Raw genomic sequence first — 15,053 nt, 5'->3', positions numbered from 1 at the left:
GTATACTTTTTGGGTTTTCTTGTTATGTTGGGACTATTATTTTCCATTACATTAAAATGCCAAAGTGGTTAAAAAAATTAAAGAATAAAATATAGAATAAAATCTTTATTTATAAAAATGTTACAAGAAATGTTATATGTGTTACAAAAAATATTAATTATACAAGCCACGTGTAGTATAATTTAGTTTTCTTAATGTTGTGACAAGAACTGGTCAGTATTTAAATAATTGTTTTGTCATTCTTATCAAGTTTTATGTGAATAAAAGTCTAATTCTGCAAAAGACATTTTACTACAATTTTATTCGCATAAATTTACAATGGGGAAGTACTTTAGACCAGATAAACTAGAGGCTGATCCAAACTGTCAAACTTCCACCAAAGAATTCAAACATTGGTAAGTATATAACATTCAAGAATTTTTTAGAAAGCAATGAATCTAAAGATAAATCCCTAGAAGATAAAGATAAGTACATGCTTTTAAAAAATTAATCTACGATTACATAAGCGAAGCAATCAATCTGGAAAACCAATTGCTTTTTTCATACATACCCTCACAGATTCTGAATGAAAACATTATGCAATTGAAAAAAAAGCAAATGAGTTGAAGTATTAAAAAAAATGCAGACATTATCTGGTAGAAAAGCAATTCTAACCAATTACAGACTATCTAACTTACATCACTATTTGGTTTATATATAATGACGGTATATATCAAATCTAACAAGGAGAACTAGCTTTACTTCACAAGAATTTATTAATTATCTACACTCTAAAGGAATATATTCAAGTAGAACAACACAATATAATCATGAAGGAAATGGTTAAGTCGAAAAATACAATGAGTTATATGGAAATTGGTGAATCTAGCATAGAAAACCAAAAATTTAGAATTCACTTAATGGAAAACTGCTTTACCATGTGCTCTGCACTATACACGAAGTTTACTGTTGAATTGTTATATTATTGAATCAAGATAATGATGAAGGTCCAAATAACACACTAGAGAATTCCACTACTAAATAAATACCAGATAAGACAGAAAATTTACCTGTTCAAAAACCTGATGATAATGATGAACCAAGATTGGAAAATTAAGATTTTCATTCTAGCTGTAAATCAGCTGGAGCTAAAAATAAACCAAGATAGTTGCAATATTTTGTTCAAAAATAGGGACGGGTGAATGTAGTATAATTAAGTGTTCTAAATGTTGTGACAGGAACTTAATTATAATGTTAAATTAAAGCCTAATAAGCAACAGACAGTCATCAGACATTCTGAGTTTTTTGTACTACTTTCATCCTAATGTAATAACACACACTATCAGTGGTCAGTGAAAACTCTTACAGTCTGGCGTTCTACACAGAAAGAGAGAATTCAAGGACCCTGCTAAGTTGGAAACAGAACAATTAAATGATTTAGTTCTAGAAAGAAGTTTATATACATTTATACTCATACTATATGTTATTTATATATATATATATATATATATATATATATATATATATAAATTAGAATCATAATATAAGTTCCAGAAAAATATTCTGGTTATCAACAAAATTATGATTTTGATTAGATTACCAAAATATTGCTTCTTGCAAAAAGAAAACCCAAGAATGAGGAATAACCGAATGATAGCAAATAGAAAAAACGAACAAAAAAAAAGAACAATGGATAAGGTAAATAATTTATTTCTAAGGTATTCTTAAAGTTTTCACCCAGAATGTAAGCTTTGCTAAAACCTGATATAGTAACTTTATTTGCTCAGTATAAACTTCAAACCACAGAGGATAATAATGTTTTTATGCCTGAAATGACAAACACAATTACAATCATCAGATTTTTTCACCAGTATGTCATCTTAAGATCAGTCATCCCATCCCTATCATCAACAGAATAGGAAAGATCCCTGTCGACACATTCAAATATATTTATTCATAACTCTGAACGCCTTACCGCTGTCTGTGTGGATCCAGGCTAATATACGGGACAAGCCGACTAAATGTTACAACTCACAATATACAAAATAGTGGTTAAGTACACAGTATTTTAAGATAATAAAATTAAATAATGTGAAATAAAAATATATTATGTACACAAACACATGCATGTACACATATATATTTAGTTCTATGATTCTAAAATCCAGCACAATAAAGATGGAAAAATAACATAACAAAAATAAAAAAATATGTAAAGTATTACCTATTTACAATAAAAACATGAAGTATTTTACACAGTTAAGTTTCCAAACTCTATGGTACCAGTAACTCTTTTCTACTAATATTTATATATTTATTGAGAGACATATTAAATACATTTACATTTAGGTTGTTTAACAAAGATAAGTATCTATTCAGTGGGCTATTAGCACCATAGGTTGTTCTACAAAATGGAACATTAAAAGTGCATAGATGAGGAAAACCATGGTAATATGGTTCTACTAAGACCAATCTCACTCACAAGAGAGGGACAGATCCCTCCTCACACTTAAAGCACGCAAGCTCATAGACCTCTCCATGATAGTGTAGTCATGGTCTGCTAATCTAATCCAACTTTGAAAGGCGCACACCTGTAGAAATTTAAGCCGAACCCTCTCTAAGGTGATGCTTTTTAAGATAGTTGTTGAACGAACACCTACAAATAATTCAAATACTAAGCTAAGTAAGACTGGTTTTATAATATATAATTTTAGGTTAAATTTATAAACTAATTTTATAAGTAAAAGGTCAGATATAATGTGAATAAAAATATAGGTCAGTGGTATAATAGTTCTTACCTGGTCCTGGTAAAAACAAACTCGGAACGGCTGTTCTCGTAATACCGCTATTTCCAACATTGACTATATCTTCCTCTTTAAAATGACTAGCGCATACACGAAAATTGTTATAAATAGTTTCTTTTGCAGCATTCTCTAATTAGGGCTCTTAACAGCATTCACCCATTTATCAAACATATCCATATAATGTCCTGGACTTTAAAAACGGTATTGCTTGCCAGTAGTATCCATGCAATCTGGAACACATCTTTTTTGTTCAGTTCTTCGTCTCTACATTGTTATTCCATGTAATGTGTTCGATTCCATAATAAAAAATCGTCGAAAATTGTACGATTTTGCACTATTTATATAAAAAAATTTAAATTATAAAATAAATTATAAAAAATAAAACAAATACAAATATGGCGCCGTATTTGTCTAAACTCAACTTTGACTTGATCACAGCACACTCCCTCCGCGCAGGAACGAGACTAGCAGCGCCACCAAACGAATGGGCGCCTAATCTGAACATGATTTGACCTTGGCTATCCCTGTTACCAATCTAGGTGTAATTTTATCTATGTAGCAATGCTCACTTGTAAACAAATAGAACACATGTAAGTTTTTTTGTAATTTTGTATTTTGCAACTTTTAATAATTTTTGTGCAATCTGTATGTTTGATAACTGTTTGTTTGAGACAAAAATAAACGTTTAATTTGTTTCTTCAACCATTTTGTTTATTTTACTTTAGAAAAATCTCCTAACCCCTGTTTGTGTTTCTTTATTTTAGGGAAAAAGAAATTTTCTTTCTTCCAGCAGGAAGTTTTCTTCGAAGCGGCGTCCGAATAAAAATAGCTAGAGGTATTTCTTCTTGTCTTTATTTGTCCATTTGTCCAGGAGATTTATGTAAGTACCCCTTTGTTTCATATTCTGGTAGTTACCCCAATCCGAAACCCTGTCTTTTACTTATCCACGACCCCAGCTCTCCAACTAACCCCTGAGTGCCCGTTCGCATAGTAGCGTTTATTTTGCTTGCCCTATCTTGACCCCCATTAGTTTCTGTCCCCAATTTTATAAGTATCCCTATTTTCTTACCCTATGGTAAGCAAAATATTATCGTTACAATTTTTATTTTGTTTCTGAAGATAGTTGAATAGGTACCATTTTTTTTATTTTCTTTTTTTGTATTAATTTGTAATTTTGTATACTTCTCTTTAAATAAAAGTTTTTAGTACGCATTTCCTATATAAAAAATACCTTAAAACCCTCTATCATAGCATACCATTTGTTGATAAACCTTACAATAAAAACAGAGTCTATTTCGACAATTTTATCAAAAATTCAAGGGGCACCCGTTGTACGTGCCGGTGATTGTATAATACAACTACCATATTATTAATGTTTTCTGGTCATTTATTTTTGTTATATGAAAAGAACTTTGCATTAATCCAAAAACTTCTATTTTTATTTGGTAATTTTTTTTTATTTATTTATTCCAGAAACCTGCTCAACCCCTAATAGCACATGGAGAACCAACAAAAGAAGGAGAATTTCCTTGGCACGCAGCCCTCTATTTCTCAAAAGGAACAGATCTAACATACATATGTGGCGCAACTCTTATTAGTAAATATCATTTGATCACTGTAGCCCATTGCGTAATAACATTAAAAACACGAAAAACTTTATCTCCAACTAGTCTCATCGTTTATTTAGGTGAGTTTTTCTATCATATCAAAGTATATTTTGCATTCTTCTAATTTAAACAGATTTAATATCTCGCAATATTTTTGCTAATTATTTCTTTATCTCATAATTTCTTATTTGTTAGTGAATGAACAATAAACAATAAATAAACATTTCATATCCTGACACAAACAGAATATCAAATTATGATATAGTGAAAGACAATATGACATTATGACAGTTATTGTATGAGGCGGTTAAATATTTTCGAGGATTGCATTTGTCCTTTTGGTGTTGTTCGGTGGGGATTCAGTGCTCAAACGTTGTTGTGATAACATCTATTGCAGAAAAGTTCAAGGTATTTATAGATAATAAGGCTATTACTAACAATCCTTTGGTTATAACCCGATCCTATCGCATACCTACCCAATAGTAACAAGTAATAAAGTACACGGTTCCTCCAGCCGAAAATGGAGACTATTAACCTCGATCCTGATAAACCTCTTGACCCCCCGCCAGATTCATGTGAAATTTTCACGACTTCAGTATTGCTAAAACAATATTTAACTTAAACCTACAGCAAATCATTAAATTTAACCGTGAAGAAAAAAAACGGTTAGGTGTTGTTTTTAAAGATTTCAAATCAGCAAGTCTATTTGTGAATGATAAAAAATGGGAGTTTACAATATAATGTTTTTATTCCAAATCACAATGTCACCTGTAAGGGGAATAATAAGAAACATATACAAAGAAATATCTGAAGTGGAAATTAAAAATGCAATTGAAACAAAATTGGCCTCCTGTAAATTAATTGATATAAAAAGACTAAATAGGAGAATTCTTGAAAAGGGGAAAAGAACATAATTATGTACCAACAACTACCATATGCGTGACATTTACAGGAAAAGCACTGCCTAGAGAGGTTCTTGTGTATGGATTGCCCATGAGGGTTATTCCATATATCAGCCCAGTTCTGATGTGTGGAAATTGCCTTTTGTATGGTCACAGTAATAATCAATGCAGAGGGAACCCAAAGTGCCAGAAATGTGAGAAAAACCAACACGGAGAGGCCTCGAATTGTGAAACGTACTGCATTCATTGTAAAAATCATGATCATATCTCTAAAGATAAAAAATGTAAAGAATTTCAACGACAAAAAGAAATAAAAGCCTAAACTTTCTCTAACATCTCATATTACGAAGCAAACATGCAAATACCAAAAAAATGAAAACAGGGAATACTCTTTGAACGAAAAGAGTTTTCCTGTCTTGCATAAAGAATCCAAGCCTAATAATATAATAGATATCACAGAAAGAAGAATAGAAGCCATAAAGAATGAAACAAATATACCAAAATATAATTAAATCGTCAAATCTCTACCCAGCAAAAGAAAGAAACCAGACATGACAGGATATGATAAAAAACAACACAGTGCTCAACTAATTAATCCGGAGGGAAGATTGAACTGGGCAACAAACTCTCAATCAATGCCATCGACATCAAAAGGTTACAGTACAAATAAGGAAACTGAACATGAAATATACCATGCGATGTCATTACTACCACCACAACATAAAGAGATGGTACTATCTTTTGTAAACAACTTTCTAAGAAACTTATACCCTAACTCATCTAATGTATCACAATATAAAACAATTATAAGCAGCTGAACAAATAACATAACCTATGATTTAATGGAAGATGGGACAGTATCTGATGCGTCAGAATACTAAGCCCAAACTAAAAAAAAAATAAGGTTTTCACTCCTTTGACTATAATACAATGGAATATGAGATCATACAATGCTAACGTGAATAACTTAAAAATAATTATCAAATAATACAATCCTAACATATTATTGCTAAATGAAACACGGTAAGATAATAACCAAATTATAGATGCAAGGGCTATCAAATAATTAGAAATGATAGAGATGATTCATATGGTGGTATAGCCATCCTTATTAGAAATGAAGTAAAATTTTATGATATATCTTTATGTAATAAATTTAATAACAACTCTCAATTCCAAGCAATCTTCCTACCTAAATTCCAAATTATTCTACGTAATGCCTATGTCCCTAATACAAATACCATATCTAAACAAAAATAGATAAAACTGATCCAGGAAATCAACAAACCAGTAATAATAATGAGAGACCTGAATGCCAACCATAAGGCTTGGGATAGCCGCTGTAATAATTTCAATGGGAGAAATATCTTCCAAACATTAGATGTTCTTGAACTAATTTTTTTAAATGATGGGTCATATACCAGAATAGTACCACCACCAAAAAGATCATCAGCGGTGGACCTAACAATAACATCTAAGGATATTACTACTAGATCATCATGGCAAATAATTCCTGACTTAGGATTTAGTGATCATCTATCCACAATGTGCAAAATTAGTGTCCAAAACATTACCATCCACATACCACCAAGGAATAAAAGAAACTTCAAAATAGCTAATTGGGAACAATATACCTCAGTATTAGAGTCATTATTTACATCATTTCTAGGTAACAACTACCGATCATTTGCAGATTTAATAAATGAAGCTGCACAGTTGTCCATCCCATTGTACAAATCAAATGTCAATAGTAAAAAACAAATGTGCTATAGCTAGAAAATTTCTTAAAGAAAAAAGAAAGAATAATTTTAGGAAATTTGTAGAAGGCCTTAATAGAAACTCGCCAATCAAGACAATATGGGATAATTTTAGGAAAATAGCTGGATATGGTAATAGCCCAAATAACTCCTTTCCTGATCCTAATATGGCACAAGAGATACTGAATTCCTTGGCTTTTCCCAGTATCCATTTACATCAACAAAGTATACAAACTAGCAATACAAGTTCCCCTTTTACTTTTAATGAATACAAATACATAATCAATTCTAAAGAGAAATATTCTACGGGACTTGACTTAATTTCATACTCTATGATAAAAAATCTACCTCATTCAGGATCAGCACTATTGTTACTAATTTTTAACAAATACTTAAGTACAGGGACCATCCCGATTAAATGGAAACAGTCATTAATAATTCCAATTCTTAAGCCTATGAAAGATAACCTCCTGCAACTAACTATCGGCTTATTCCCTCATCTTTTGTGTAGGTAAAGTTTTAGAATCCAAAATAGGTTGGAATGGCTTATAGAAAATAAGGAAATCCTCAGACCATTGCAGCTAGGTTTTAAAAGGGGTAAATGATGTTTAGAATGTCTATCCTTTTTGACATCTGAAATCCAAAAATCATTTAGTAATAATGAATGTACAATAGGAATATTCTTGGATATCCATTCAGCATATGATAATGTTAGTATTGACAAACTGTACTTTACATTAATACATTTGGATATACCATATGATTTAGCTAACCTCATATATAACTTTTTAAAATGCAGAGAACTGTTTTTTAAAGATAACTCTAGGTTAGTACATGGCCCAAATACCACTAGCACTGGATTAACACAAGGATAGCCATTAAGTCCAATGCTATTCAATATATATACCTATTCATTACACGACGTGTTCCCAAAAAATGCCAAAGTCATACAGTATGCTGACGATTTTGTAATTCTCGTCAAAGGAGTGAACGTTAAAAATATGATATCAAAAATAAACAAATATTTAGCCAATCTTGAGGCCTGGCTAGAAAATCATAATTTGAACATCTTTGTGGGCAAATCTAAAGCTATCTTGTTTACAAAGAGTAATACCAAAATATTGCCCGGAAATATCAGTTATAAGAGACAACATATAGAGTGGGTAGATAAAATTAAATACCTAGGAATGGTTTTACAGAAGAACCTTAAATGGAAGGCACATATTAACCAGCTGGAAGTCAAAATAGGTAAAGCACTGAATGTAATGCGTGCTTGGTGTGGAACATGATGGGGCAGTGACCCAAAAATATTAAAAGTAATCCACGAAGCACTTATCCTAAGTCATTTGACCTATGGTGGTCAATTTCTATCTACATGCCCTAAATATATATTGAAGAAACTAGATCAGATGCACTACCAAAGTATCCGGATTATCACAAGATGCATGAAGTCAACTCCAATCAAAGCCTTAATATGAGAGTCTGGAGAACTGCCATTAAAATACAGAAGAGAATGGCTCACAACAAAATTTTTGCTAAAAAACCTAAGTGTTAAAAACAACCCTGTCATTCAACCAATCGTTGAATTAGAAGCACTTTGTAATATGGACAATAAATACTGGAGAAATAAGGAAAAACCCATATTGATAGCAACTCTTAGAAAAATTCAACCTTATTTGCAAAACCTATATTCTAGTAAACTTCTTCCTTGCCATGCATATGAACTGGAAATGCAACTTTAACCAATAGGAATTCTGAATGAAAACATTACAAAAATGATTTGGAGTTTTTCCCCAGATATAAACTATTTATTTTCATCTAAACTACCCAATCATACCCAAATATGTACAGCAGAGGTAAACGCGATCAATCATGCAGTCCAAATTATACTGGAACAAAATATCACAGAAGTCATTATCTTTTCTGACTCCTAAAGTGCACTACAAAAAAATAAAAAAAAAAAAAACAGGGTTTTCTAAAGACACAGAACATATATCGTATTTAACGATAAGAGGAATTATCTTAGCAAGGAACAATAATATCAAAATCTTACTAGCATGGATCCCAGGACATACTGGTATCAACTACAAGGCTGACAAACTTGCCAATATAGGTCGTTCCCTGAATATTCCCATGAATATCAAACTACAGTTTTCAAATTTTACACCCTACTTAAAAAGAGAGATTTGGTCTAACTGGGCAGCTAAATGGTACGAAGGATATGGCACAAGTAATTCATTCTATGTCAAAATCAATAAACGAATCAACACACTACCATGGATTAATACATTCGCTTATATCAGTAGGAGACATTTAACTACGATCATCCGTATGAGAACGGGTCATTGCTCATCCCCTCTTCATCTATTTAGAACTGGAGTCAAAGATGATCCTTATTGCGAATGTGGCCAAGTGAGAGGCTTAAACCATATTTTATTAGAATGTCGCTTAAATCAAAACCCACTGACTGACTTGTATGCCGAATTAGCTAAAACTAAACTTCGATACGATAAATACGATAAACACCTTATGTAACTTTATTTCTACCTTCAATATTAAATTATAAATTATGACCTTCCTTCTTTCAGTCCTGGGTGCTTCTACTTTATCCGTCGGTAGCATTTCTGATGTGTGGAAAGCTTGGAGGCTACCTCCGAGCGAGAAAAGTTTATACCTTTGTTGTGTTGTCTTACTAAAATTTTAGTCTGTTAAGAATAAAAAAAAACAACAGCGCAAGTATACATGTAGAATAACCCAAAACAAACAAAGGAAGAATATAAGTGTAGGTAGACACTGATTGCTGAAGCAAGACAAAAACTGTCTACCCTCGAAGTAAACTGGGTAAATTGTCTAGGACATAGCCCAAAAAAAAGAATAAGAAAAAGAAGAAGAAAAAGAACATTTTCGAAGATAAAACTGCCTGCAGATTTTCAGATTATTGACCTTTTTGTAAATATGGAAAAACGAGTTTTATAAAGATTTAATGTTGTATTTATATGAAATTAAACCACAATTTATTATAATGAAAATTTCATTTTACATTTGTTTTTGATGTTTCGATTTCCACTTCGGAAATCCTTTTCAAAAAATATAAATTAAGAATTAAAAAATAGTCAACCTATTAATATTTATCATTACCGCTTTTATACAACCCTTATATTTACTACCTTTTTTCTGACAAAATAAGAAGCTTACAAGTAATTATATTCCAAAATAAATAATGTACTTGTCTGACAAAAATGTTGGCACAAATCGGCATGTCGCGACAGTCGGACTAAAATTTTTTATTGGTAATCAACGAAATTAACGAAATTAAGGTGGAACTTTAAAACGTAGGGCACAAAGTAATAAACATCAATATTAATCGTCAACCAGGTACTAAAAAGTCATTACCACTCTTTTACGTTGAACCGAAACAAGCCGCATACGAAATCAATTCATTGTTGAACTATAGAATAATTTTTGAAACACCATATAATAAGCGTATTTTACCTAAGCTCAGATAGCAACCGTTGGTAATTAGGTACCAATAAATACAGCCCCCAGTCTAAAACAATCTACCGACATGTTTGAACTTAAAAATATGATCAAACAACTGCTGGAGCAAATGAGCACAATGTTAAATCTCTTAACTGCTCTCATTGCTAAAAAACCATAAGATGGCGGGAAGGCTTAAATGGAACACCAACGGCTTGTCATATTACACACATAAAATCAAATATTTTCTACACCTAAAATAGATGTACTGCTACTATCCGAAACTAACTTTACACAAATTAAGATTCCAAACTATACTATATATACTACTAATTACCTAGATGGATCCGCACATAGAGGCTCTGCAATTATAGATATAAATACAATAAAACATCATAATGGTGGCGAGTAACAAACAAATCATATACAAGCGACCAATATTGTGGTTGAAGACTGGAACGGACCACTTACAATATCTGCGTTGTATTGTCCCCCACGACACTCTATTGCCAAGGAACGATTTAAAAATTATTACAATTCACTTGGGAGCCGCTTTATTGCAGCAGAGGACTACAATTCAAAACATACCCGTGGTGATCCAGACTAATTACTCTAGATGGTGGAGTTCTCCTCAATATCATATAATCCAGTCTGGGCTTCCCCCTAAAACCCCCCTCGCAGGGGGTAAAAAGCAAAAAAATCGACTTACTCAAAATCTGTACATCGTAGAAAAAAATGTTTCAAATAAAAACTGTAGCTGAGATAATTTTAAACAAAAATGTTTATTAGAATTTTTTGTGTATAATGAACCGTTCTTTAAGAAACAACACTTGAAGCAACCGTCGATTTTGCATGTTAGTTCCGTCCTCGAAATCAATGTTCAATAAAATTTGTATCAGCTTGACGGTAAAAATTCGATATCTTTTGATTTAAACGTCCTATCAACAAAAATCACGATGCTTTTTAAAGACAAAGAGTGCAGCTTTGGCATAAAGTTTTTGTATTTTGCCGAGAATAAACTCGGCAAAAGTTTTTATAAAGGTGTTAATAGTGTTATTATAAAGGTGTTATGAATTAACGCGGCGAATTGATGACTTTCATTGACTAGTAGTAAAATTTCCATTTTTAGAGATCAATCTTTAAAACCTATGACATAAAATTTCAATTTTGAGTTGTGGTAACGAACATTTGAAATATGAATAAAAAACGCAGAATTTAATGTTTTACATTACAAACGATCACACATCACGGGAAATGCATTTAGGAAGACGGTTTTGGGTGTAGTTTATTGCAGAAGTTTTATTCTTAAAAAAAAAACGTACTAGTGTAATTAAAAAAAAAGTTTCTCATGTGTTTTAGATCGCGTGTTGTGTGAAAGTTTAAATCCAGCATTTTTTAAGCATATTTCAAATGCCTCACATTTGTTGCAAAAATTCAAAACTAAAATTTCATGCTATAGGTTCTAAAGGTTAGGCTATAGTAACTTCGTAGTAGCGAGTCAATAAAAGTGATAGATTGTATTGGTCTCCTAAAAATCATAAAAAATTGCAAAAATCACGCAACGTTTATTTATTTAACAACTGTTTAAAATCTTAGTTTATTTGCGACAAAATACAAAAACTGCATACGAAAGCTGAACTATTTACCTTTAAAATGCATCTTGCGTCAAGGTCACTTGAATCAAAAGATATTTTTACCGTCGATCTGAAAGAAATTTTATTGAACATTGATTGCGCGCGCGTAACTGACATGCAGAATCGACGGCCGCTTCATGCATTGTTTCTAAGGGAACGGTTTATTTTACACAAAAAATGCTTAAAAACATTGTTGTTTTAAAATTATCTCAGCTACCTTTTTTACTTGAAACATTTTTTTCTACGGTGTACAGATTCTTGGTAACTCGATTTTTTTTTGCGTTTTTACACCCCTGCGAGGGGGCTTTAGGGGGAACCCTGTAGGTAAAAGTGATAAACTTTTTGCATCTTTTTTGGGGTCCCAAAATAATTATTCCTGGCAAAATTCAGCTTTTTCGTATGATTTTTAGAAGTTCAGTGGCATTTTCGTCTTTGACGACTGGAGTACATAGAGTCAAATAATATGAATTTTGCTGTAGTTAAGAACATGATATAAAAGCTTCATCATGCCACAGTTGGAACCCAGGAACGTATTAAAGCTCACTTCGTAACAGATGCACAAACTGGCCAAAATTCAGATATATCCTGTAGAATTAGGTGTTCCTATACATTCTTTTAAAAACCAAAGAAAACTTTTTTCTTACTGTGGAACAATTAACGACAAATATTTAATCAGCTGCCTGGCAAACAACATCAAAGAAAAAATTATGCTAAAGATAAGATTAAAGAAAAAAAAGCAAGTTATGAGGAATCCTACTGATAAGAGTAGATTCAATACGGCAACAAGTATTCTTAACAAGGGAAATCTATTCCAAGAACTCAAAAACTAGTCACTTCAGTACTACTTGAAAAATTTAGATTTCACTAAAGAAAGCGATTATGCGCTATGGAAAGCTACAAGAAAACTGAAATAGCTGCAGAAACCGTTACCTTCTATCACAAAATTGAACAGAGAATGGGCACGTAGTGCATGAGAGAAAGCATGTTGTTTTACAAAGCATTTCTTCGGAGTATTTACTCGTAGTATTTACTATTTACTTGTATAACAAATTGCTGCACATAAGGCAATACTTACACACACCTGGACATATGGGTATGGGGAACAGCCAGTCACTCCAACATCGAAATCATTCAACGTTTCCAATCAAAAATCCTACGAACTATCACCAACGCACCGTGGTATATCAACAACAGAATTAATTATTGATCCTACTTTAAAATAGATACCGTCAAAATAGTTTACAACGACACCGGCTATAACGTACGATCGGATATAACAAACAAAATAGTAGGTCTCATAAAATGACATACAAAAAACGCATTTATATTGCTTATAATGAACAAATTGGTTAGAGCAAGCGTATTTCTTGGAACACTAGCAGTTAAAATATTGGTTACAGCGTACAATTTCAAGTACATATCTGTACCTCAGATGACACAACATCCATTTTTTTCAATAATGACATTTTTACACACTGTATAATAAATAAATAATAAATAATTATAAACAACGCATGATGTAAATTACAGTAGATACAATGTTCAATATAATATTGTTTCCACATCTTAATTAATAAATTTAAAAGTGCTATCCTGTAAAGTTATAAAAATGGATATTGTAGTGTTGTATTTCTCACAGGTATTACCGATATTTAGTACCACGAAATGAGAAGTAAGGATTTATTAATTTATGGTTATAATACATCCGGGCAGGCATATACACTTGATTACTTGTCCTTTAGACATTTAGACCTACCAAGACGGGTCCATTGTATTACAAAATTTTGTTTATATTACACCGTTTGGCCCAAGCCAAGAGTTTCTGAATTTGAATTCAGATGTGTCTAGCCTTCATAGAACTTATCTGCAGCAGCGCGGAAATTTCGCATAATATGTCCGAAGAACTGTAACTTATCGAGATTTGACGGTGGTCAGTACCTCTCGGTTCTTATTCATTCTCCTGAGGACCTCCTCATTTGTGACTCGGTCAGTCCACGGGATCTTAAGCATTCTCCGATATAGCCACATCTCAAATGCTCCAGTTTTCTGCACATATCTTCGTTCAAGGTCCACGATTTAACACCATAAAAAAGGACAGAGAAGACGCAGCATCGCAGCACTCTTACTTTTGTATCAAGAAAGAGGTTGTGACTCTTGAAGAAGGCCCCCATGCGATTGAAGGTGGATCTAGCTTTTTTGATGCGTGCTCTAATCTCCTGGTTATTGGTCCATTCTTCATTTATTATGGTGCCAAGGTGGTTGTAGTGCGTCACTCTTTTTACAGGGGATTGGTTGACGTAGAGTTGACATTCTATTATTCTTTTCTTGCTAATTATCATAAGCTTTGTCTTCTTAACGTTTATATTGAGTCCATATTGTTGACTGTAATACGTGATTTTGTTCATAAGAACTTGTAGGTCTTCTAAGTTGTCCGCAAATACTATGGTGTCATCTGCATATCTGATGTTGTTTAGCCGGTATCCATTTAGTAGAATATCTTTTGCAGTTTCGTGCAAAGCTGATGAAACGGCGAGAGAAAATTATTATGCAATTTAATAAGTGTGAAAAAGAAAAACGCGTTCGGTCATCAAATCACAGCCTACACTCAGGTCCGGCTATAGCGATGATGAAATTTTTAATGCTGACGAAATAGGGTTATTTTTTACACGTTAAAGTTTAAAGGGGAGAAATGTTCCGGTGGTAAACTCTCAAAAGAGCGAGTTACAGTTCTTGTTGCAGCCAACATGTCCGGTTCCATAAGCTTTTGGTGATAGGAAAAAGTAAAATGTCGCGCTGTTTTAAAAACGTGAAAAATCTCCCTGTTGATTACAATTTCAATAAAAAAGCCTGGATGACGTAGGCTATTTTTGAAAAGACTTTAATAAAATGGGAC

At 32.4% G+C, this 15,053-nt stretch overlaps 1 protein-coding gene across 1 annotated transcript in view; it reads left to right on the top strand.

The window, feature by feature from the left end:
• LOC140436998 (chymotrypsin-like elastase family member 2A) overlaps positions 1-15,053 on the top strand; it is a 152,152-nt gene that overhangs the window by 100,952 nt on the left and 36,147 nt on the right. Inside the window, exon 4 of the mRNA XM_072526209.1 lies at positions 4,257-4,470. Within this exon, the coding sequence (XP_072382310.1) occupies positions 4,257-4,470 (214 nt within the window). The remainder of the gene's footprint in view (positions 1-4,256; positions 4,471-15,053) is intronic.

The sequence above is a fragment of the Diabrotica undecimpunctata genome, chromosome 3 (genome assembly GCF_040954645.1).
Source record: "Diabrotica undecimpunctata isolate CICGRU chromosome 3, icDiaUnde3, whole genome shotgun sequence".
Taxonomy (NCBI): domain Eukaryota; kingdom Metazoa; phylum Arthropoda; class Insecta; order Coleoptera; family Chrysomelidae; genus Diabrotica; species Diabrotica undecimpunctata.
Note: the sequence above shows the minus strand (reverse complement) of the source record. Positions and strands in the feature narration are given on the sequence as shown.